Raw genomic sequence first — 26914 nt, forward strand, 5'->3', positions numbered from 1 at the left:
TGGGTTTGAGTCCTGACTCCACTCCCAATTCCAGTTTCTTGCTAACACTCATCCTGAAAAGCAGAAGGTGGTGGCTCAAGTACTTTGGTCCCTACCATTCACGTGGGAGACCCAGACTGAATTCCTGAATCCTGGACTTGACCTGGCCTCCTTCAGCTGTTGGGGCATTTGGGGAGTGAACCAAAGAATGAAGACCTCATTCTGTTGCTTGCCCTCAATTGCCCCACCTCTGCTCCTTCCTCTCAAGTAAATTTTTAAACACTACATGTAATGTATTTAAGGGAGATAAGGAAATGAAATTCAGGTACTGAGATAATTTCAAATATTTTATTGATTCTCAGAATAACCCAGTGAGGTACATATTAATTGTATCTTGAAAATGAAGAGCTCAAGGCTCTGATAGAGCTGAATAACTTTCCCCAAATCAGAGCACCGGTAAGTGGTAGCTCAAGAAATAAATATTTTGAAATAAATAGCTTGTGAAAGGGAAGTACAATAAATAGATTATGTGAATATTGCACAGAGCAGAGGACTCTTGTCTGAAGATGTGGGTTTACTCAGTAAATGAACTTGGATTAGACCCTCAATTTTTGACCTTCATTTTCCTTTAGCAAAAGGAAAAGGAGCATCCTTCTTTTACCCACCAATGTGCAGAACCAGGAAAGACATACACATAACAACTTAGCAGATGGAGATCAGAATGTCACTTTTATATGATATTTTATAATAAAACCAACCAACCGTCCCTACCAGATAACTAGAGATTTTGAGACAGTCCACACATGTGAAAACAACTTCTACTAAATAGACACACTCCACAGACCAGAGAGAGATCTACATTTTAGGGCTCTTATTAGATAAGTTCCATCCACTTGAGAAACTTAGCCAATGGCTGCGCTACTGAGCAGGTCATCTATTTCCAAAGAGAATAGTGAGGATCAGGGCAAGAAGCAAGAAAGGGAGTTTAAGGAAAGTCTTTGTTCACGCAGGAATGGGAGTAATTTAGGTAGCAAGATAAGACAATGTGTAATAGAGAATCCACTGATCTTATTTCTCATAAAAATATTATTTTTATTATTTTTTATTTTTTATTTTATTTATTTTATTATGAAGACAAAATTCCCAATATACATAACTCATAGAATTTTTATAAAGTATTGGGGGAAGAAAAAGTATTACCAAATATCACTGTTAATGTCAAATACTACCCTAATCTACGTACAAGCATCTTATGAATTTAAAGTTTATGTTCTATCACTCTGGGCTGCTTCTCTTGCTTTGTAGTTCTCTGGGGCCTCCTCACAGATTTAATGTAAGCTGTCACAGTGAGTGAGAACTAGCTAAGGAACATAACACTTACTAGGAAGCTACTCATTGTCAGGGAACATATACCACTCATCACGTCCTCACGCTGTCCTGTAAGTCAGGTGAGAGGATTCTGCGGCACACAGAGGCCACATAACTCGCCCACGATCATACAGCTAGTGTGGATGAAATGTAGAAATTCTGGTGGCACAGGGAAATTGGTTTGTGATGATTCTGTGTCTTTTTTTCCAATGCTGGAGATGATGGACAAGGAATTGTCTCTGCAGAGGATCCCTAACCACATTTAATGGGGCAAATGTCTTTCCAACAGGCAGAAAATAATAGTTTTTATGTTTTTAGCACTACAGGTTTTACGTACAAAAGAACACATGCTGAACTAATTGCTAAACACTTCACTTCAAAACTCTGACCCCCTGGTGGGGTAAATGGATATTTCCCCCTACTCTCCCTTTGTGTCCACAATAAACAACAACAGTTCAAAAAAGAGCATTATAAATATACATTTTCCTTCCATAACACTCCCAGAGAGCAGCTAGTGCCTGAATAAAATTTGTAGATACTGAGCCTGGTGTCGAACACAGTTACTTGTTAGATTCAGTGATCATATGAACAGCAGAGTCACACTTTAGAAACTGTGATGTGCACAGAACATGTGTTTCATGGGTTGTCTTTAGTTTTCATCTTACATTACACCACATACTGATATAAATGCACCTGCTGGTCAGTGTCTATGAACTTTCTCTGATCCTCACAACCACCCTGCCAGGTAGCTCCTATTATTCCCACTTCAAGTAAACTAAGGTTCCATGAAGTAAATGACTTGCCCAATATGCAACTCAGGTGCAGCTTCCTTCTCCCTACTGTCTTAATTCTATCAAGCTTCCACACAACTGAAATAACAAAAAAATTATTTCTCCTAGTTCTGGAGGTTGAGAAGTTCAAGATCAAGTTGCTGGCAGATCTGGTGAGTGGTAGGGGCTCACCTTCTTGTTGACAGACAACAATCTTGCTGTGTGCTCACATGGTGAAAAGGAACAGCAGAGCTCTCTGGAGTGCCTTTGTTAAGGGTATTAATTCTTTCTTGAGGGCTCCATCTTCATGAACTCATTCTCTGCCAAAAGAGATTCTCTGCCAAAACTTTCTAAAACCATCATCTTGGAAGTGGAGATTTCCACCACGAATTTGGTGGCAACTGCTGAAGACAACCACCAATCCTATGCCTCAGTGAGGCATTTTCCATTACATGTGTGCACATAATTAGGAAGACAAAGGACTGAAGTTCTTCAGAGAACTCATACACAGAAACATGATCAAGGACTGTGCACAATATTACAAGATCATGAAATAAAATGTGTCACTGATCAGAAGCAACATTTAACAGACAATTTAAATGAATATTTCCTTTTGTCTTACTCTTAATTCTTGTGTAGGTTGGGGAGCAAATCCAAAAGTAATAGCTAAAGCCCAGTGGGTACTTTCAAAAATCAACTTACGCATTATACATGAATTTATGCTGATCCATTCATGTGGCAACATAAAACTTTAACTTCCAAAAAGCACAAGCCTATATAATAACAAAACAAAGCCTATATAATAAAAGCCTATATAATAAACAAAGCCTATATAATAAAAATCACATATTTGCCAGCCCAGATTTCATTGATGTGTACAAAACACATTAAAATACAACAACAGGCATTTTAAGAATTATTCTAAAATAATATGTACATTAAAGTTCCTTCGCAGGTCTACCTGGTTGGTTTATTTTTAAAGTGATAGTTAACATTTAAAAAGCCTTGGATTCTAATCAATATTGTTTAACAATTATCTATACAAAAATGTGGTAACTGATAGAAAAACACAGAAAATAACATAAGGCTAAATGTTAATGGTCCAGTTAATTGACATGCTGCGACAGTGGGTGACATGGTAGTGAGGCATTCATTCATTCTGACTGTTAGTGCCTAAATACTGTGTTAGACTCTTGCAAACCATAAGGTATAGGCCATGCTCGTGTTACCTGATAGGAATTTATTATGTGTATGTAGAAAAGAAAGGAACCATGAAGTCTGTTTGGGATTTTTTTTTTTTAAGATTTATTTATTTACTTGAAAGTCAGAGTTACACAGAGAGAGAAGGAGAAGTGCAGAGAGAGGTCTTCCATCCGCTGGTTCACTCCGCAGATGACAACGACCAGAGCTGCACCGATCCAAAGCCAGGAGCCAGGAACTTCTTCCAGGTCTCCCATGCAGGTACTGGGGCCCAAGGACTTGGGCCATCTTCCACTGCTTTACCAGGCCATAGCAGAGAGCTGGATCAGAAGTAGAGCAGCCGGGACTCAAACTGGCACCCATATGGAATGCCAGCACCATAGGCAGCAGCTTTACCCACTACACCACAGTGTCAGCCCCTATTTGGGATTTATGAAGAACTAGAAAACCCATCTCTGTTCATCAGAGAATGATAATTCATGCAACCCAAAAGAAGAGCTGAACATATTAGCTATCCACTCATCCCCTCATCTTCCAGTCATCCCCAGTCATCTTCCTCTTACTCCCTACACTGCTGAACTACTGTACTAAAAGACCCAGTTTCCTTTTAAGCTCTTCCCTTTACTGTCATTGCTTGTACACCCTGTGACTACTTCTGATGGTCTTTCTAGAAATCAAAGTAGCCAAGAAAGAATTTGATTAGACCCACAGGCATCATTCAATATGGAGCCTTCAAAGTCCTCAGACCAAATCACTTCCTTGCTGTTGGTCTCTGGTGCATCTACTGTATGCAAAGAGCTGCTTTCGGTGTAAGGAATGATTGCATCAATCAGTAATGATCATAATGGTAGAGCCCCGTGACAAAAAACACAGAGGCTGATACAGAAGAGTTCCATAGCCTTTTCTATATAAAAGAATGTTATGGAGGGCATTAAAATGAACAAAGATAAGGCCCCACCTTCACAGAGTGGTTTCAACCTATTAATACCGTGCTGTACGTGGGGTTACCTTTAAGTGTGTTCACAAGGGTTTGCAGTATCCTTCTTCCTTAGCTCATGAACCTCCCTCCTGGAGTCATACAGCATGATCCAAGAGAGACACTGAAATGAGATGCTCAAGTTAAATGTCCTTCTCCTTCAAGAGAGAGAAAGAGAGAGAGGTCTTCCATCCGCTGATTCACTCCCCAGTTGGCCGCAGTGGCCAGAGGTGCTCCAATCTCCCACGCGGGTGTGGGATTCCAAGGACTTGGGCCATCTTCTACTGCTTTCCCAGGCCATAGCAGAGAGCTGGATGGGAAGTGGAGCAGTGGGGTCTCAAACTGGTGGCCTTATAGGATGCCAGCGTTTCAGGCCAGGGCGTTAACCTGCTACGCCACAGCACTGGCCCCTGCATTAAGTCCTACATCTTAAAAAAATAAAGATCTTGCAACCAATATTATTATCTGAAATTAAAAATGCAAAACAAACCTCATGTTTAAATTCAAAGTGACTTTCTTCTGGTAACAAACGTAGCATGGTACTAACTAAACATTTTCTGAGAGTATTTCCATCCATCAAGAGAACAGACCTTTATCAATCTTTACCTCAGATCTTGTGCCTACTTTATATCCATTGCTACCACTAAATTATAAGATCTGTGCAGTTAGGCGTGGCATCTTTCACTCTGGCAGACAAGAATCTGCTAATGGAAAGAGTGATGGTACTGCGTGATTTAGCTAATTTTTAAAATGTCTTTTCAATTCTAAACAGTAATCAGCATAGATTTAGGCCATGAGAGTTCACATGTGTGCTAAACCAAATATGGCCTTCAGAGAAGCCATTGGTAGGGGTAAAAGGTAGACTGCAGTGAGTGAGGAGCTACCATGAGGTAGCGGTGAATGTGCCACATGTCTACTCAAAGTTCCAAAACACTCCAGAGTGACTGAAACAGAAGTCAAAGACATAGGAAAAACAAGGGCCATTTTTGGAGAAAAAAAACAGCAAAAGATAGGATGGCTAAGTTCAAGAGTAAGAGAGGAATTAACCTTGGAGAGAAAGAACTCTTCAAACTTTAAGATAGAATATAAATACAGATGAATGGAAAAATTAATTCATCTAGTTCATGAAATGATTGCAAATATTACATAAATGGAAATAGACTATCCTGGGGCTGGCACAGTGGCATAGCGGGTAAAGCCACTGCCTACAGTGCCGGCATCCATATGGTTGCCAGTTTGAGTCCCAGCTGATCCATCTCCAATCCAGCTCTCTGCTATGGCCTAGGAAAGCAGTGGAAGATGGCCCAAGTCCCTGAGCCCTTGCATCTGCATGGGAGATCCACAAGAAACTCCTGGTTCCTGACTTTGGATCAGCACAGCTCTGGCCATTGTTGCCATTTGGGGAGTGAGCCAGTGAATGGAAGACCTTTCTCTCCCTCCCTATCCCCCTTCCATTCCCCTCCCCTCCCTCTCCCTCTCCACCTCTCCCTCCCCCTCCCCCTCTCCATCTCTCCCACTCTGCCTCTACCTGTCTGTAACTCTGCCTTTCAGATAAATAAATAAATATTTTTTAAAAAATAGACTATCATTATTCTGATAGTGAAAGATCTGAAGAGGCATAAAATTTCACCTAAATATGGCATTTGTTGCTGCTCTGAAAACATACAAGTAAGTAGGTACATGTGTTTCTGAAACAATAGTAGGAATTGTCAAGCATGATCTGAAATTTTTAAGATGAGTGAATATTGTAGCAAGTATAACCATCAAAATTAAAATTTACAAATGTCATCTATAATTTAAGCATGAAAGTTTCAAAATCATCACTTTAGTCTTACTGCTACCTAAGTTAATATATTCTTGATCAAAAATAGCTCCCATTATATGTAATTTGGGTTTTCTCTGGCTAATTAAACCAGGTTGGAAACCAAATGAAAAGTATTTTAGAATCATCCAACTATGCTGATCATTTTCACAGTGAATTTGCATACCCATGCACACAGAGGAAGTAGGGAAAATATTGCAAAAATATATATAAAAAGAATTGAGAACCAAAGTGACATGAAGTAAAATAACCTAGGGTTGATTTATTCTGGAAGAAGCGTCTACTTACTAAATGGTCTCTACTGCCAGTAAATAGCACAGCTGTAAGCAGAACGGCTGAAGTAGTATCAGGAGTAGTACGCAACGCACTGAAGAGAAGTAGCAGGCAGAATTCCCATTCCTGTGCCAAGCAAACAGAATGTGCCAGGTCCAGATCAACCCCCAAGACAGTGAGTGTTCACCTGCCATCACGACCACACAGCTTGAATTTCTCAGAGATGTCTCTTCCAGCTTTCAGTGTTACCTGCATTTGTTTTCTCTCCCAACAGACAGAAGAAAGGAACGATCATCTGGAATTAAAGTACTACTTTTAACCCACCTATAGGCATTTTAGAGATGAGCACAGAAAAGATACACATACCAGCACCCTCCATGCAGCAGTGGCACCAGTTACAACAGGTGTAACTGGAGGAATCATACAGAATACCAGGACATGCTCTTTTAGCAACTTCTCTTAGGCTCTGCTCTTGAATAGTAAATGCCATATTTAAGTGATGTTGAAGGAGATGAGGATGGTCAGATTCTAAAGGACCAGAGCTGCCAGCTGCATTCCTCATGAATGAAATGCATGTTAGCTGCAGAAATGCTCATCAAATTCCATGTGGAAAAATCTAGAAGAACCTACCAAATTCCTGCACCAAGAAGTTAGAGGCCAACTAATTATACCCAAACACTCTTGAATAATTCTGAAGCTCTGCAGCACATTCAGGACAAGAAGCTAAAAGGCAAAATGTTTTCTACTTCCAAAAATGTGTTCTCAGCAATGATTTAAGCTGATAATGTGAAAGTATCACTATGTTCCTGAATCTGTATATATGAAATACAAGAAATTTGTATACCTTAAATAAAATTTTAAAAGGTGATAATGTATACCCATGTACATAGATGGTATCTCAATATACATATATTTGCATATTGAACTACTCTATGTTATTGTCTTTTCTTTTAAAAAAGATTTATTTTTACTTGAAAGGCAGAGTGACAGAGAGAAATGGAGAGACAGTTATCTTCATCTGCTGGTTCACTACCCAAATGACCACAACAGGTTTGGCCAAGCAGAAGCCAGGATTCAGGAATTCCTTCCTGGTCTCCAACATGTATGACAGTGGCCCAAGCACTTAGTCCCTCTTCCATTGCCATCCCACATGCATTAGCATGAAGCTAGATTAGAAGCAGAGCAGCAAGAAGTGGAACCGGCACTCCAATACAGGACGCCAGAGTCAACACCAGATCCTGTTATTGATGGGGTGGATATTGTGTTGCAGAGGGTTAAACCATATTCTTTTATTTTATTTTATTTTATTTTATTTTATTTTAACTTTTATTTAATGAATATAAATTTCCAAAGTACGGCTTATGGATTACAATGGCTTCCCCCCCGTAACGTCCCTCCCACCCACAACCCTCCCCTTTCCCATTCCCTCTCCCCTTCCATTCACATGAGGATTCATTTTCAATTCTCTTTATATACAGAAGATCAGTTTAGCATACATTAAGTAAAGATTTCAACAGTTTGCTCCCACACAGAAACATAAAGTGAAAAATAATAGATGATTTTTTAAATGATGATGAAATCAGATCAGACCTATTGTCATGTTTAATCCCAGTGAGAGTCAAGTTGGGAATTGATAATTTCTTCTTTTTTTTTTTTTAACAGAAGATCAGTTTAGTATACATTAAGTAAAGATTTCAACCGTTTGCACCCCCATAGAAACACAAAGTGAAATATACTGTTTGAGTACTCGTTATAGCATTAAGCCTCAATGTACAGCACATTAAGGACAGAGATCCTACATGAGGAGTAAGTGCACAGTGACTCCTGTTGTTGATTTTACAAATTGACACTCCTGTTTATGGCATCAGTAATCTCCCTATGCACCAGTCATGAGTTTCCAAGGCTATGGAAGCCCCTTGAGTTCTCCGACTCTTATCTTGTTTAGACAAGGTCATAGTCAAAGTGGAGGTTCTCTCCTCCCTTCAGAGAAAGGTACCGCCTTCTTTGATGACCATATTCTTTTATTTTTTAAGATTTATTTATTTACTTGAAAGTCAGAGTTACACAGAGGGAAGACAGGCAGAGTTACACACACACACACACACAGAGACAGAGACAGAGACAGAAAGAGAGAGAGAGAGAGAAGTCTTCCATCCACTGTTTCACTCCCTAGTTGGCCATAATGGCCAGAGCTATGCCAATCCGAAGCCAGGAGCCAGGAGCTTCCTCTGGGTCTCCCACAGAGGGAGATGGATTTGGGCCATCTTCTACTGCTTTCCTAGGCCATAGCAGAGAGCTGGATCAGAAGTGAAGAAGCCAGGATTCAAACCGGCACTGCAGGTAATGGCTTTACACCACAGCACTGGCCCTGGAACAGCCATATTCAACATCAGGATTCTGATTCAAGTCATGGCAACTCTACTTCTTTTTTTTAAAGATTTATTTATTTATTTGAAAGTTAGAGTTACACACAGAGAGGAGAGAGAGAGAGAGAGAGAGAGAGAGAGAGAGAGAGAGAGAGAAGGGGTCTTCCATCCACTGGTTCACTCTCCAGTTGGCCACAACGGCCGAGCTGAGCCGATCTGAAGCCAGGAGCTTATTCTGGGTCTCCCACATGGGTGCAGGGGCCAAAGATTTGGCTATCTACTACTTTTCCAGGCCATAGCAGAGAGCTGAATTGGACTCGAACCGGCGCTCATATGGGATGCCGGCACTGCAGGTGGCAGATTTACCTGCTATGCCACAGCACCGACCCCAGCAACTCTACTTCTGATCCAACTTCCTACTAATGAATCTTGAGAGGCAGCATATGATGCCTCAAGTGCTTGGGGCTCTGTTGCCTATGTGGGATACCCAGATGGAGTTCTGGGCTCCTAACTTCAGACTGGCTCAGCACTGGCTGTTGCAGGCATTTGAGAAGTGAACCAGTAGATGGAAGATCTCTCTCTCTCTCTTTCTCTCTCTAATTCTGCCTCTCAGGTAGATGGAAACAAGTTTGATTTGTTTTTAAGATTTATTTATTTGAGAGGCAGAGTTAAAAAGAGAGAGAAAGACAGAAAAAGACATCCTCCAAATGGCCACAACAACCAGGGCTGGGCCAGGCCAAAGCCAGAAGGCAGGAACCTCCCCTGAGTCTCCCAAGTGGGTACAAGGGCCAAGCACCTGGACCATCCTCTGCTACTCTCCCAGGCACATCAACAGGGAGTTAAATTGGAAGTGGAGCATCCAGGACTCGAACTGGAGTCCATATGGGATGCCAGCACTGCAGCCCACAGCTTTGATCCATTAAGCCATAGTGCTGGCCCCCACAAATAAGTCTTTAAAAAAGAAAATAGGACTTTGATTAGGAGATGGAATTTTTAAAAAAAATTTTTTTAAATCAGTCAAGATAAAGAACAATAAATCAGTAAAGAATAAAGAACTTTTTCTCCCACATAGAAAACATTATCCCAAATAGTCAACACAGGATATACAGTCTTTATAAAATTCATCTGATATGGGCTTCTGTTTCTCTTCAAGATAAGGTAATAGCACCCAGATTCCAGCACCCTCCCCCAAACAGCACCCTCCAGAACCAAGAAAATCAGATTAAAAAATCAATACAATGAATAAAACAATAGTTTTAAAGACAATGGATACCATCCAGTGAACAAAAGTAACCCTTGAGAAATGTGAAAATAAACAAGGCAGGTCATTTGTCCAGATTACACCTGCAAAGTTTCTAGACTGAGGCAGAAAGAGGAGCAACCAAAGAGAAGCCTGTTCTCCCTGAGTTGAAGAGATAAAGCTAGGCACTGGGGAGGCCAGCGCAGCTCGGACCATAGGAGAGAGTACTGGAGAAGGAAGAACCGTACAGAGATTCCAAGAGATCTGCCAAAGATTCCGCTCAGACACCCAGCATAGCATTTATCATGTAAGTCAGAAAATTACCCACGACCTGGGAAGGAACCATTAGAAATGGCAGTACAGTAGACCCTCTGGATTTGCAGTTTCAACCAACCACTAATCACAAATATTTCCCCAAAAATATCATGTCTGTATTGAACATGTACAGACTTTTTTCTTGTCATTATCCCTAAACAATACAGTGTAACAACTATTTACATTGTTTACACTGTATTAGGAACTGTAAGATAGGGATGATTTGGAGCATACAGGAGGATATGCATAGGTTATATTCAAATATTGGGGCAATTTGTATAAGGGACTTGAGCATTCTTGGGTTTCAGTATCTCTAGGGGTCTTGGAACCTGTACTCCCAGGGTATCATCACAGGACAATTTTATATCCCCTTTTCCCTTGCTTGTCTTCTTCTAAATTTAGAACAGTTAGATTTTTGAGTCGTAGAAGAAGAAAAATATTCAATTAGTAAAAAAGAACAGACAAAAAAGTCTCTCCCACTTAACCTGATTAAAGTCAGCATCTTTAGGCTAGGACTGTTCCTGAATACAATGTGATCACTCATTTTCACATCTAGTTCTCAACTCACCATTTAAATGGTTTAAGGAACCTTTCGGCCAGAGCCACCATCTTCCAGTAATTTGCCAAGATGAGGAACACAAAGGGAAAGAAGCGAGGTACCCGGTACATGTTCTCCAGGCCTTTCAGAAAACTTGGAGTTGTTCCTTTGGCCACATACATGCGCATTTACAAGAAAGGTGACATTGTGGACATCAAGGGAATGGGTACTGTTCAAAAAGGAACGCCCCATAAATGCTACCATGGCAAAACTGGAAGAGTCTACAATGTTACCCAGCATGCTGTTGGCATTGTTGTAAACGAACAAGTGAAGGGCAAGATTCTTGCCAAGAGAATAAATGTGTGTATTGAACATTTAAGCACTCTAGGAGCCGGGATAGCTTCTTGAAACGTGTGAAGGAAAATGATCAGAAAAAGAAGGAAGCAAAAGAGAAGGGTACCTGGGTTCAACTAAAGCGTCAGCCTGCTCCACCCAGAGAAGCCCACTTTGTCAGACCAATGGAAAGGAGCCTGAGCTGCTGGAACCCATTCCTTATGAATTCATGGCATAATAAGTGTAAAAAAAATAAATAAAAGACCTCTGGACTGCAAAGATGTTTCCTAAAAATAAATAAATAAATGGTTTAAGGATAGAAAATATATGAAGTGGTTTCAAATAAAAAGCTTACAGTGCTTCATTTGAAAAAAACTTATATTTATGAATAGAATATATTAAAGTAACATTTCTACCCTAAACCTCTACTTGAAAACTACATTTCTGGTACATAACAAAATGTTGTCACAGAATAAATTAAAAGACATTTAGTTGGCACCAGAATCCCTAGTCCCAGGGATCTCTCTAGGACTTTGTCCACCTGAGCAAATTTGCACATCTTAGGCTCAAGTACATCAGAGCCCTCTAGTGGCCACTGCTCACCACAGCAATCTCATTTTGCAACAGTTTAACTCATAATCTCCATGCAGCATATGATGTCTCAAGTAATCTCCCTGCAATTATCTTCCTCCACCAATCAAGGAAGCAGAGGCAGCTTTTATGGCACATTGCTAGGTGTCATATAAGAGCCAGAGTGTCCTAAAGGTGAAAATCTATCAAGTTAAAATTTTCCTTTACCAGGTCACACAAATTAAGGGAAATTTGAAATTTTGCATTTTAACAAGCAATAAAAAACAATCATGGAAAAATTCAAGATAGCTAATTCCAAGATGCATTAAGGAATATTTAGAGTAAAATGATCATTCCATAGCTTTTATTTGCAGTTTAATAAATCAGGATTACCTATTTGCAGGTAAGAAAAAATGTTCAATACAAATAAGGATTATAGATTCACAAATAAGAAAGAAAAATCTTCTTCCATTAAGAAAATATGAGAAACCAGCCTTAGGGCAGCAACTAGTGATTTACTAGTTTATTACACTCTATGGTTGTATCAGTCTCCAGACACTTTACTTGGATTGCTCCCTTATCTTTTGTCTTCCATTTTAGCCCAAGACATCAGAATAAGTTTTGTTTAGAGTATAATTAGAAGATAGAAGCACTGCTCCTAATTTCATCATTAACAATTCTTTGTGTAATATTTTCCTCTATGTACCTAAAATTGTACCAGTTTCCCCCTAAGTTTCTCCTGACTTTTTTAGCTGGCATTTCCTAGACCATATAACAATACCTTCTTATACTAGGCATTTGTTTCTAGAGTTTTTCTATTACAAATTGCACTTTTAAAAGTCTGGCTATTTTTGAGCATTTTAATTAATGACCACTGACCTAAAAAGCTGATTAAATTTAAAGTATATTACTATGGGACCATCACTGTGGTTAAAACCCCAGCCTGCAATGCCGGCATCTCATATGGGTGCCAATCTGAGTCCCAGCTGCTCCATTTCCAATCCAGCTCTCTACTATGGTCTGGAAAACAACCAAAAATGCACCGATGTGGGAGATCTGAAATAAGCTCCTGGCTCCTGGCTTCGAATTGGCTCAGCTCAGCTCCAGCCATTGTAGCCACTGGGGAGTGAACCAGCAGATGGAAGACCTCTCTCTCTGTCTCTAAATCTGTCTGTAAATCTTTCAAATAAATAAATGTTTTTTAAAATTATATTACTACAAAATATTATGAACAAGTATCTTCATGTCCTAAAATGAACTTACATGCCCTAGAATGGATTTACCATTAATCTGTAATAAACAAAACAAAGATACCCGCCCAGCCAGGCTGATGAAACTTGACTAATTATCCTTTTCACAGAATACTCCCTAATCTTTCAAATCAACCAAATGACTTCTTACTTGGGGGAAATCTTAACAGTGCCTATCATATATAAACATCTATTGTCAAATAATCACTTTATCCAGGTCCAGTCTGCCATATAAATGAAATTTGGGGCATTTCCTCCAAGTTACTACAAGCCTACCAAGCACAATATTATACCTGACTTTGCAACCTCTATAGATGCAATACTTTAGAAACACTGTTTTACTGCCATAAATATATTAACGACAGGTTTGGCAATGTTTGGAGGAAAGCTTTTCCTCTACCAACTCATGGTTAAGTGGTCTGGAGCTAGTGTTACTTGACAATGGACAGATTAACAGGAAAAAAAGGTTATTATCCACACACAGGGAAGATGCTACAAGAAGTGGCTCCTGGAAGTGCTGGGGAAGAGCAGGAGTTGACGGTTTATAACCCAGCTTGAGTTTCTGTGAGAACACAAATGAAGGTGCTGTTACGGCTAGTTCACACAGGTTTTGTTTTTTGTTTTGTTTTTGTAATGTCTCAGCTTTAACCATCATTGACCTCCCTGTTTATAAATTTGCTTGGAGGGAGTTTATGACAGCAAAAATGTTGGACTGTGCTGCTTTTAGTCAAATAAAGGCTCCTTTCTACAGCTATTTTTTCCCATGTTTTCAGTTTAATCTTTGTGCCTCTCCGGTGGGTTTTTGGCCTCTGTTTTCCCTCATTTGAAACTTCAGCGTAGTTTTACAAGAAACTAGAGTACTGGCTATGGAGAAGACAAGAAATCGAGGGGCTGGCATCGTGGCATAGCAGGTTAAGCCACCACCAGCGATGCTGGCATGCCATTTGGGTTCCGGTTTGTGTCCTGGCTGCACCACTTTCAATCCAGCTCCCTGTTAATGCACCTGGGAAAGAGGCAGAAGATGGTCCAAGTCCTTGGGCCCCTGCCACACAACTGGGAGACCTGGAGGAAAGGTTCCTAGCTTTGATCTGGCCCAGCCCTGGCTGTTGCAGTCATCTGGGGAATAAACCATGCGATGGAAGATTCCCTGTCTCTGACTCTGCATCTCTCTAATTCTGCCTTTTAAATAAACAAATCATTTTTTAAAATTGAGGGGTAAAAGATCTGCAAAATAAAGAACATAAACTAGATAAAGGACAAGAGAATTTTAAGCACACTGACCCTATATTATTCCACTGAACCAGCCTCCCAGTCCTGGAAGTCAGTCCAATTACATGGGTATTTCTTAGTTACCTGATGTAAACCACTCAGGTGGAATCCTTATATATCCCTCACTACTACATAAATATGAAACCAGTGTTGTCTACATACAAGGTCCGAGTGAAGCCTCTGACCCACCAGATTGAAATCCAGTGTCTTTCATGATCCCTGTCATATGAACATTTGTACATCTTCACTTCTAATGTGCCTCTGTCAGGTTTTAAAACCAAGACAGGTTGTGAAATACCTAACAGAGAAAGCCTTCAGTTTGGCCTCAGTAATTATAGAAACATGTTTTATTTCCTTAATGAGTCAGGCCAGAAATTTGGTCCACCCATCTGCAGTCATGAGAGTTGAGCAAGCCAACCAGGGGAATAATTGGAAGGTTCCATACCCTCAGTTTTTCCTACAAAAAAGTATCATTCTGTAATTTGACGTTCACTTTCACTGAAATCGTAAGTTGCAGCGCAAGTAGCAATGTCAGTGGAGAGTCCAAAGCGCCATCCATGAAATTGAACCAGAATTCAATTGCAAAAGATGCGCCTGAATATGATTATGAATATGGCACTCAAAAAGGTCCAGTGCCTTATTTATTTTCATCAGTAAAGGAGATTTCCTTCCAATAATCTTTTACCTGGGTGAAGGGCTGTCATTTGAGTTTCCAATGCCAGATTTATCTGCCATAGAAGAGACAGAGTAACTTTGTCCTCCTGCCAATGCTAAGACACCCTTTCCCACATCCATTGTTCAGATTAAGTCCATCAAGTATTTGCACTGATGGGAACAAAAAGTCGTCCAGGTTTTCTTGCTCTAAGATGTTAACCTCACCAGAAAATCAGATTGGTTAGTAAGGTGGCCAGGACTCTGAAGACTAGCACAAGTAGATATTGGATTCGTACTAGAATTGTCCAAAAACAAAACAAGACAAAATAGTTATTTGAAGCAAGACCCACATTGAAAGGGAGACCATTATGGGGGGATAGAGGGGGAAAACAGCTTAAAACATGCAATTTTCAGCCATTCTTTCTTACATAAAAGAAGGGCTTTGTTACAATTTCAATGTCAAAGAATTTTTCAGGTCGGGGAGGATAGCAGTTTTGAGGACAGATACATGGAGATACAGCTCTCAATCTGAGATCTTGGGAAAAGCAGTCTGCTTCATGGTGTTTTCGGCTTCTGTAGCCTGTGAGTTGGTACTGGAAACCTCTCAATTTGAGGGTAATTGTCATGGTAGCAATGATCTGTGCTCTAGAGTGGCATGGTTTTTGTGAATCCAGGAGGTCTTTCATTTGGATGACGGTATAGGTGGTTGGTAATACTCCAGAAGGTCCCTCCCAACAAGGTGACTGTACATGTTTTCCTCCAAAAATGTTGATGTACACTCAGTCTGCTGGTCAAAAAAGCATGCCTTTTTCACCTTTACATTTATATTCCAAGTATGCTACTTCTTGAATACACCTAGTCATGATTTTGCTCACTCAAGTCATTACAATGCTTGCTCAACCCAGGAATAAAAGGTTTAGAGATGCCAATAGGTATAAGGAAGCCAAAAACTATTTCAGAAAAGGTCAATCCACATAATGCTTCTGGCAATTTGAGTCCAGGTGTCTGACAGATTTTTCCTAGTTTACTTGTCACTGGCCCTCAGGTTTGGGGATGATAATGTGCATGAAATTTTAATGAGTACCAACTCTTTGCAGGCAACTGATTTAATTCTGCTATAAAGTGAATTCCTCTGTCCAAGTCAATCCATAAAGGAAGACCAAAATGAGGGAAAAGGCTAGCTATCAGTTTGTTCACCACTGTTGCCACATTAGTGTATCTAGTTAGACAGAAGTTTATGTACAAACTATGCAAGCAATAACTAAATGGTGAGAATAATACCCTAAGGATGGAAGTAAATATTTTATAAAGTCCACTTGAAGTGCCTCAAAGGGCAGTATGGGTCTTGGAGGATTCTCTGGAATATGCTAGTTACCATCATGAATTTGGTGAGAATTATAAATAGCACAATTGAACTTGCTGAAGACCTCTCATTTGCAGGGACTGAATACGCCAGGCAGTAAACAATGGTAATTTCAACAGAAACATGAACAACCTGCAATAGGGTAGCAATCGTATACCCACAGGAGATTGGAATACTGGCAGAGCTCAAGAACCCATGGGTCTTCCAAATTGCACTAACGGGAGACTCTGAAGTCAAAATAGATTTCCTTTTAGTCAATATATAAACTTTTTAGACAGACTTATGAGTTTGGTGGCCTGGGTTCTTTTTCTGTGCATGCATGGGGTGTGTGTGTGTGTGTATGTATGTGTGCAAAAGTACATTTTTTGAGTATTTCATGTGAAGAAACGATGGCATAGCCAGTTATTATCTTTCCCTGGAAGTTTCACCAACAAAAGCTATTACAGAGTAAGAAATCCGAGGGCTGGTGCTGTGGTGTAGCGGGTTCAGCCACTGCCTACAATGCCAGCATTTCATGTGGGCACAAGTACCAATCCCGGCTGCTCCACTTCCTATGAACTCCCTGTTAATAGCCTGGGAAAACAGCGGAGGATGGCCCAACTACTTGGGCTCCTGCAACCACGTGGGAGACCTGGAAGAAGCTTCTGGCTCTGGCTTTGGATCAGCCCAGCTCCAGATATTGTGGCCTTTTAGGAAGTGAACCAGTGAATGGAAGATCCCTCTCTGTCTCTCTCTCTGTAACTCTGCCTTTTAAATAAATAATTATATATTTAAAATAAAAAAAGAAGTCTGGATTGCTTAAGGGATTATATAACATCCTCACATGATTGAGAACTCATTGCTATATTCCTAAGACAATCATATGAAGAGAGTGGAAATCTCCATTGTCAGGGAGGGGCAACAGAGTAGCTGGGTTTAAGAGTATTACAGCAGTATAAGACAATGGAATGGTTGGTTACTAAAGCCTATCATAGATAGCCTGTCATTTAGTAGAGAGATGTGAGGACTTCTAAGAGAGCTGACAGCAAAGGAAACGGAGATGAGCAGAGGGGACAGTTTAAGGATATTGCCTTTGTCAATTAGGATGGCCGCTGAGGCTACTGCACAGAGAGATGGAGCCATGCCTGAAGTCACCCAGTCCAAATAAAGTGAGAATTACACTATGGACAGAAAGGTTATCCTAGAATACCCATGGATATCCCATTGTTTTCATAGCAATTAGAGTTAAAGGGTTACTGAAATTGAATAGTGCAAGAGCTAGGGATATGGACAATGTTAACTCCAATGTTTCCAAGGAAGCCACTGTCTCAGAAAGCTACGTAAAGTGGTCTACAGTTATATCTGAGAGGAGGGCACACAACAGTTAAGAAAAAGGAAAATTGGGTGGCAATAGTCAACTGCCCCTGTAATGTCACAAAATTGTTTCTTTGTCTTTGGAGCAAAGATGGACAGCACTGATTGAAAATGGTTTAGGATAAGAGTGTTTTGTTTTGTGTCCTGAGGTATTTTATGGGCTAAGTAGGTAACAATTGTTTGTATCCATTGGAGTTAGAACTAAAAGCTTTATAAACTCATTAACTAGTGCCATCAGGAAGGCAACAGGAATCCAGAAGAGCATGATACACAAATGATCATCCAGCACATGAAACAACATAGCACATGCTCAACATCATCAAAGACACAAAAATCCAAACCACAGTGACCTATTACCTCACATGTGTCACTCAAGAGGAGAGAAAGAGAATGCAAACTTTCTTCATTTTTTTTTCCATCCAGGATGGTGAAGGTAGATCTTCTTTAGTCAGTCTATAGATTGAAATGTTTCTCTCTTCTGGAAACACTCATTGATGTATTAAAAAAAATTTTTTAAAGATTTATTTTATTTATTTGAAAGACAGAGTTACAGAGAGAGACAGAGATTTTCCATCCTCTGGTTCACTCCCTTCCCCAGATGGCCACAAAAGCCGGAGCCGCATCGAGGCCAGGAGCCAGGAGCTTCCTCCAGGTCTCCCACGTGGGTGCAGGGGCTCAAGGACTTGGGCCATCTTCTACTGCTATCCCAGGCCATAGCAGAGAACTGGATCCAAAGAGGAGCAGCTGGGACTAGAACCGGCACCCATATGGGATGCCAGCGCCTCAGGCCAGGGTTTTAACCTGCTGCGCCATAGCGCTGGCCCCACATTTTCTTTGATCAGTCATCTGGGCAACCATTATCCCAGTCAAGTTGATAAATGAAATTAATATCACTCAACCTAAATGTCTGTGGGAGGATGAATCAATAAACAAAATGTGGTAGATACATAAATGGAGTATTATTCAGCCATTTAAAAGAAAATCCTATCATATACCACAACACTGATAAACTTTGAGGAATTATGCTAATTGAAATAATCCACTCAAAAAAAGACAAATGCCACATGATTCTATTTACATAAGGTATCTTAAGTAGTCCAATTCACAGAAGTCCAAGACACAGAAATAAAATGGCACTTACCTGGGTCTTAGGAGTAGGGGAAAGGAGAAGCTGTTTTGTTCTGCAAATTGATACAGCACACGACAATATGAATATCTAAGGGTACTTCATGTTTGTGGAAAAATGCAATTAAATGCTAAGTTTACATTGGTATAAAAATTTTGAAATCTATGCATATGCATTTTTATGACATATATTTTGCATGAACTTTATTAAGGCCCCTTGTATTTAACCCTACTCATTAGCACATTTAAAAATGATTACAGGGGCCGGTGCTGTGGCACAGCAGATTAATGCCCTGATCTGAAGCAACGGTATCCCATATGGGCGCCAGTTCACTTCTGATCCAGCTCTCTGCTATGGCCTAGGAAAGCAGTAGAAGATGGCCCAAGTCCTTGGGCCCCTGCACCCACGTGGGAGACCTGGAAGAAGCTCCTGACTCCTGGCTTCGGATCAGCGCAGCTCTAGTCGTTGCAGCCAATTGGGGAGTGAATCAGCAGATGGAAGATTTTCTCTCTCTCTCTCTCTCTCTCTGCCTCTCCTCTCTGTGTAACTCTGACTTTCAAATAAATAAATAAATCTTTAAAAAATAAATAAATAAAAATTAAAATGATTATGACTGGGGCAAGTATTTGGCATAGCTGTTAGGTTGCTGCTTGGGATACCCATATTCCCTTCCAGAGTGCCTAGGTTCATGTTCAGGCGCTCTTCTGGATTCCATCCTGCTCATGTGCACCCTAGGGAGACAGCAGGTGATAGGTCTGAGTACCTGCCACCAATGTGGGAGAACTGGTTTGAGTTCCTGACGTCCAACTTTGAGCTGGCTCAGCCCTGGCCATCATGGGCATGTGGGGAATGATCCAGATGATGGGAAATTTCTTTCTCTGTTTCTCAAATAAGTACAAATTTAAGATAAAAAATTAAAATAATTAAGATAGCAAATTTAGTGTAATTTTTTGCCAAAGTAAATCATTTTTTTAAATCTTAGTTTCCTTAGGCATAACTCAAAATTTTTTTGAGATAATTAATTTTTGAGCACAAGAGACTTATGGGTAAGCGGGGACTGGGGAACACACTGTGCCTCCTTCCTAACATCCATTTCTTCCATTCTGCAAGAGAAAAGCAAGAGGCGGTAAGCCAGGGGTGCCCATCATTCTCTTGTCAGTCTGTGACCTCCACCTTCTCTTATACACTCCAGCCCCAACACTTCAGGGTCCACCCAGAGCTGCCTCCTCTACCCAGGCATTCTCATCTTTGCCCAGATGCATCCAGGTAGAAGTTGGACCTCATGGCTTCACATTCACAGCTCTGAGTTACAATGAGCCAGAACTCACTTCAGGTACACATGGAGAACTGCTTCTGAGCCACAGGAGGAAGTTACAGTTGAGACTGCCCTCCCGACCTGCTAATTCATCCATTCCTATGTAGAAGTTCATGAAGGATGAACTTCACTGAGCATAGGAAGAATGGGAAGGCCAATACAGACATGCATGTTACTGACCAATATGTACCAGGGACTTAAATCAAACACTTGAGTTCTCCAATCAGAAAACAAAGAGGAAGAGAATGAACAAAAGCAACATCTGTAGACAAGGGACCAGACTTGCACTGAAGTCCATCTCCTACTGCTCATTTCAAGTGGAGTAAACAGATTCTTAGTTTAAGTCATCTTTATTTACAATACAAGTCTCTAAAAGATCAAGGCAGTTATCTCTTAAATAACATGTCAGTCATATAAAACAGCTGAAACTAAAGTAGAGAAATATATACAATATAATACATTAAGTACTTTCAATATTGTTAGTTGAGTTTTTCATATTAAATTAAAAGAGGCAACTATGATTTACAATGTCATTTCTCTGGCTTAAAATTCAACCCACTGAAAGAAATAATGTACATTTTTATTTACAAAACTGACAGAGCAGTATTAATAAAACTGCTCATGATTGTAATTTTAATTGTTCCTATAATACACTGCACCTGTGTGACAAAAACAAAAGGCATTGCACTAAGTGGTTTGAATACTGTGTAATCAGTATGTTAACACTTGAGGAAAAATGAATGGACTGATTGTTTGACCATCAGGCTCATTCACAATAATTCTGACTCTTCAAGTTAAGCAAATTTTCTTACAGGTAGATTACTTTATTTGGCAGTTTTATACAAGCCCACAGCTTATGAGTAAACTGCCAAAAAGCTGATGGCCACAAAGCCATCATAAAAGCTGATGCCAATATGACCCTACTATTTACAAAACCCAATAAAACCCAAAGCTAGAAAATCATTCACTGCTGAATCAAGGAAAAAATTATAAAGTAAGATATTTGATAAGAAATTTTGAATAGTTATAAATTTAAAGTATCCAATAAGCTATAAAAGGGCTTGTAACAGTTTTCCCCTTATTTGTCTTAGATTAGGGTAAGAAAAAAGTAAATCCTTTCTTTTAGTTTCAATGGCATCAAAAAACTTCAATTATCTATAAGATTTTTAAATGAAACAACATGTTGACAGTTTTTTCGTGCTATCAGGATTTATATTACATTCTAAGGAAGGAAGGATTAAGATTTCTTCCTCATTCTTAACTTTTCAGCATTAATGTTCACTAGGCCTTGAAAGGGAAATCAAGAGAGAAAATAATTATCCAATGCTTAACACTGACTAGCACAATATTTGAAACGCCATATATACATGGTAGTGGCCTAAATAAGAGCAGCAAGGTACCAAGCATACAGTTCTACCACCCAAACCAAATCATTAAATTTTACCTTCCCCTTCACTAACACAGCCAAAAATTACTTTAAAAGGACAAATCACCCTTGTAAAATAGCAACTCCTGCTCAGAATGTATTATATTGGAATATTTTTTAACTCCCAAATTACCTAAGAGGCAGCAGTACTTTAAAAAAATAGCTTTTCAAGTCATGGGCAAAGAAAACAAAATTAACATGCCATATTATTGTTGGGAGCTATTTCCATGGAGTATTTCAACTATATACATGCTATTGAAATCTGATTATAGGTAGGTGGAAGACATCTTCTACTTCTACTTTAAAGAAGTATTAATGAACAAGAGGTACAGGAAATGGACATGATAAATAACCCTAAGTATCTGCAAAGAAAATGAACAGAGATAAAACAGTGCTGGCATTTTAAATCAGACACAAACTCCATTGTTCCAGGACACATAAGACGTTAATAACAGCCCACATATCTCTCACCTAACTAAAATGATCAGTGTTTTGTGTATCATCAAAAGGCACATACATATGTTTAAAACAGTAGTGGGAAGGGAGCTTCTCATGAGATCAGTTATAAGTTCTTGGTCAACTTGCTTCCAGTTCAAAACAAACCATGTTTTTAATCAGCACCAAATACCACACCACTGCTTTCATTATCTAAAGCAAACCTTCCCAAATGTTCCTATTTCATGTACTTATTATTAGACTTTGTATAACTTAATACAGCCAGATTTTTTTCATATTATGTGAAAATAAATGTGCAACAGTACATTCATTACACAAAGTCTGAAGAGTGGAATCCTTACACCTTTAAAAAATTCCTAAACTATCCTTGTTACACAAAGGAATCAGGAAGAAGTACAGTGAGGCTGCTTACATCATTTCATTAACGTTTAGTACTTCTGACAACTGTTCACACAAATGCTGACAAAAAGTTCTTTACTAAGAAGGACTTTATCTCTTAATATGTCTCAATAGCAGCAGAATTGGCCAGTGTATAGAAAGTCAGAAAACAAAAATGTCTACACTGGAAACTTTTCAATATTATAAATGCTACTCAAATGACTGGTTATATTGAGAGAGACACTTTACCCTCTATAAAAAATAATCAACTGTTTCCTTCCTGTTCAATTTCTTGGATTAGATCTAATTTATTTTTTACATCTAAGAAAATCCTTCATTAATAATTCTTCCATTAGGTAGCTGGTGACTGCAGGTTCATTTACTAATGATTATTATGTTTCCCTTAACACAGGGAGGAAAAAAACAGAATGTGAGTGTATGCAAATATGTACAGTTTAACATATTAATTATACAAAAGTTTTCAACAAGCTGTAAAAATAGCTCCAAAAAGGGCTTAAAGTTAATGTGTGTAGCCTCCTGTCACTCACAGAGAAGGCAGAATTTTAAAAACAAACACTCAAAAGCAAAGCAAGCTGGGAAGATATAGAAAATGTCAGATTTCCTGCTTTAAGTTAATTCTTCAATAAAATAATAAGTGTCAACTTGCTTTACTGGCCATTAATGGAATAAATCAGATTTCTCTTCTGAATGTTATTATTATATTTGAAACAAAGCACACTCAACAGCTCTACAAATGCTTTGTAAGAAAAGAATATGTCACATGTGAGGTCAAGAAAGTCACAATCTGAGCTATTTCTTCTTAAAAGGATTAAGTGATTAGCAAATATGATAACTGATGTTTCAATATATTCACTCATCTCTGACCTTAGCTCTTTCTTCAAATGTATCTGTATTCCAGCTTAGCTAAGAAACTGCTCATGCACCTTCCCAACCTTCAGACAGTGAACTCACAGGTATCAAAAAGTACAAGGTCCTAGAGTTTTTACGCCACAATTGTGGACACACTAAAGGGCTGCAGAACTGAAACACTTCGCATACAGTGGTGAATGTGATGAAGAAACAAAAAGTAGCTTATTTTTGATCCTCGCCCCTTCCTTCATAGTCCACTTCAAACTATGTGCTTGATTTCAGCAATTCAGATCCAAGCCTGTCCAGTGGTCTGGAACCATCAGGAAATACTTGTCCATTGCTTCACAAAACCTAGTCCTATACAACTCTGGAGACACCACAGTTGGCATTTTACCTATGATTATGAAAGAGAAGGGAGAAGGTACTTGTTATATAATTGATTAGCCAACTGCCTTCATCTATTCTTTTTTTTTCAACTTTTATTTAATAAATAAAAATTTCAAAAGTACAACTTTTGGATTATAGCATTTTCCCCCCATAACCTCCCTCCCAACTGCAACCATCCCATCTCCCACTCCCTCTCCCATCCCATTCTTCATCACGATTCATTTTCAATTATCTTTATATACAGAAGATCAACTTAGTATATACTAAGTAAAGATTTCAACAGACTGCACCCACACAGATACACAAAGTATAAAGTACTGTTTGAGTACTAGTTATGCTGTTAATTCACAAAGTACAACACATTAAGGACAGAGATCCTACATGAGGAGTAAGTGCACAGTGACTCCCGTTGTTGATTTAACAATTGACACTCTTATTTATGACGTCAGTAGTCACCCGAGGCTCTTGTCATGAGCTGCCAAGGCTATGGAAGCCTGTTGAGTTCACAAACTCCAATCTTATTTAGACAAGGCCATAGTCAAAGCAGAAGTTCTCTCCTCCCTTCAGAGAAAGGTACCTCCTTCTTTGATGGCCTGTTCTTTCCACTGGGATCTCACAGAGATCTTTCATTTAGGTCATTTGTTTTGGTTTTTTTTTGTCACAGTGTCTTGGCTTTCCATGCCTGAGAAACTCTCATGGGCTTTTTAGCATCTATCTTTTCTTTTCAAAGGATCTGCCATAAAGACACATGCACCAGAGCAGTTTAAGGGAGCAAGTCAGGTTAACCTCTGTACCACGTGCTGTGGGTCAAGGTTCTGATTAGAGGAGTTTCCATTTTAACAGACTAGTAGTTCTTGCCTAGACATGAGAGATGTCTAAAAGCACAAATGAGGTTGACAGTGCATAGAGAACTGAGATGATTTCAAGTATTAATTAAAACAACCTCTTATTCAAAAGCTCTGGATTTTTTTTCTTGTCTTTTGAGAAATTTAAACCAAATATTTCTCCATCCACACAATTTCCCTATTATTTGGTCATTTTGGAAATGACGATAAAGTCATAAATAACTACACTTAATTCATTTTTAAATTTTAACTATGGAATATATGAGAAAAGTTTAAATTAGAAACAAAATGAAATTTCTGCTTACCTTGTCCTCCTAAAATTCCTGTTGATTTTACAACCATCTCAAGCTTTTTGTCCCATGTAAACGTTCGAATATAATCTAGTGGTGGAAAAGTTCAGAGGTGAAATCAGTAGTAAAGCTAAATTAATAAAGTAAACAACAATAACAATGACTATTACATCTATGACACTAAACTTTTACTGAATGCTGGCAATAACATGTGTTAAGGGTTTCCCCATTTAGTTCACTTGACCCTGACAAATTACCATACAGGTCCTCAATTCATAAATGACTTTTTGAATTCACATATTTTTGGTAAAGATAATGAAAATGGGAGTGGGGAAACTGAATAGAAGGGACAAGAATGAAAAATCACTATTTTTGAAATTTCAAATCAAAATCTGTGAAATTACTGAATAAGCTTTACTACATCAGGTTCAACAGTTCTATTCTAGCTCCAGTAATGAACTATACAAGTAGGGTACATTTGATGACTTACCTATAATTCCGACCACCAGTTCATTGGTAGTATCATCTCGCCCAACCAGCAAAGAGTAATCTATAATGAGGTGGCTAGATAGAAAATGGGAGTCGCTATGGATTGAGGTTCTCAGCACAGCTTTGGAATGTGAACGAATATACAGAGGGTTGTCTCGAACCATCTTTAAGAGATTTTCATCCAGTAAAACCACATCACAACTCTCTTTCCCAGTATCAGTTTTCACATTTCGATTCCTAAGTGAACCCTTCAAATCAAAAACCTGGCAGAAAGAAAATTGTCGTTTATGTATCAGATGCAACAAATGGCTAATTAACATAATTAAATTCAAAAGGCAGAAAGACTTTTGTAGTCACTACCATTACAAACGCTTCTCTTTTTTTTAAGATTTATTTATTTTACTTGAAAGTCAGAGTTACACAGAGAGAGAAGGAGAGGCAGAGAGAGAGAAAGAGGTCTTCCATTCACTGGTTCACTCCCAAAATGGCCGCAACAGCAGGAGCTGGGCTGATCTGAAGCCAGAGCCAGGAGCTTCTTTCAGGTGTCCCACGTGGGTGCAGGGGCCCAAGGACTTGGGCCATCTTCTACTGCTTTCCCAGGCCATAGCAGAGAGCTGGATCAAAAGTGGAGCAGCTAGGACCAGAACCGGCGTCCATATGGGATGCTGGCACTGCAGGCAGCAGCTTTACCCACTATGCCATACAAACATTTCTAATCTTAATCTTAAAATTTGTTACAAACACTTCTAATCTTAATCTTAAAATTTAATCCTGGGGCCAGCGCTGTGGCATAGCAGGTAGAGCTACCGCCTGCAGTGCCGGCATCCCATATGAGTGCCGGTTCAATTCACAGCTGCTCCACTTCTGATCCAGTCTCTGCTATGGCCTGGGAAAGCAGTGGAAGATGGCCCAAGGACTTAGGCCCCTGCCCCCACATGGGAGACCCAGAAGAAGCTCCTGGCTCCTGGCTTCGGATCGGGGGAGCTCTGGCCGTTGCAGCCATCTGGGGAGTTAGTTAGCGGATGAAAGACCTCTCTCTCTGCCTCTGCCTCTCTGTAACTCTGCCTTTCAATTAAATAATTTTTTAAAAAAAATTTAATCCTGATTTTTGTAATGTAAGTCATTAAATGCATGGTGATATAATTGCATCAAGGAATTAATGCCTACATACTCAATTACTGAAACATCTCAAATACACTGGTCAATTTAATCATAACAATTAACTCTAAAATATATCACTGGATCATATAGCAGTGTTTTTTTTTTTGTTTTTTTTTTTTTTTTAAAAAGAGAGATGCGCCGGCGCCGCGGCTCAATAGGCTAATCCTCCACCTAGCGGCGCCGGCACACGAGTTCTAGTCCCGGTTGGGGCGCCGGATTCTTTCCCAGTTGCCCCTCTTCCAGGCCAGCTCTCTGCTGTGGCCCGGGAAGGCAGTGGAGGATGGCCCAAGTGCTTGGGCCCTGCACCCATGGGAGACCAGGAGAAGCACCTGGCTCCTGCCTTCGGATCAATGCAGTGTGCCGGCCGCAGCGCGCCAGCCGTGGCGGCCACTGGAGGGTGAACCAACGGCAAAGGAAGACCTTTCTCTCTGTCTCTCTCTCTCACTATCCACTCTGCCTGTCAAAAAAAAAAAAAAAAAAAAAAAAAAAAGGAGATGCAAAATATAATTGTATCATGAAATAATAGCTAGGG

At 39.6% G+C, this 26914-nt stretch overlaps 1 protein-coding gene and 1 pseudogene across 16 annotated transcripts in view; one reads left to right on the plus strand and one right to left on the minus strand.

Annotated features, from left to right (window-relative positions):
- The first annotated feature begins 8032 nt into the window (after nucleotides 1-8032).
- On the plus strand, nucleotides 8033-11418 carry LOC100358421 (large ribosomal subunit protein eL21-like; annotated as a pseudogene).
- Nucleotides 11419-20411: 8993 nt separating this feature from the next.
- Nucleotides 20412-26914, minus strand: part of PIKFYVE (phosphoinositide kinase, FYVE-type zinc finger containing) — a 101827-nt gene continuing 95324 nt past the window's right edge. For all 16 annotated transcript variants that reach the window (XM_070070286.1, XM_070070287.1, XM_070070283.1 and 13 more), the window contains 3 exons: nucleotides 25223-25484; nucleotides 24748-24822; nucleotides 20412-23604 (listed from right to left, as the gene is read on the minus strand). In XM_070070286.1, coding sequence (XP_069926387.1) covers nucleotides 23489-23604; nucleotides 24748-24822; nucleotides 25223-25484 — 453 coding nt within the window. In that variant the 3' untranslated portion in view covers nucleotides 20412-23488. The remainder of the gene's footprint in view (nucleotides 23605-24747; nucleotides 24823-25222; nucleotides 25485-26914) is intronic.

This window comes from Oryctolagus cuniculus, chromosome 3 (assembly GCF_964237555.1).
Source record: "Oryctolagus cuniculus chromosome 3, mOryCun1.1, whole genome shotgun sequence".
Classification (NCBI taxonomy): Eukaryota; Metazoa; Chordata; class Mammalia; order Lagomorpha; family Leporidae; genus Oryctolagus; species Oryctolagus cuniculus.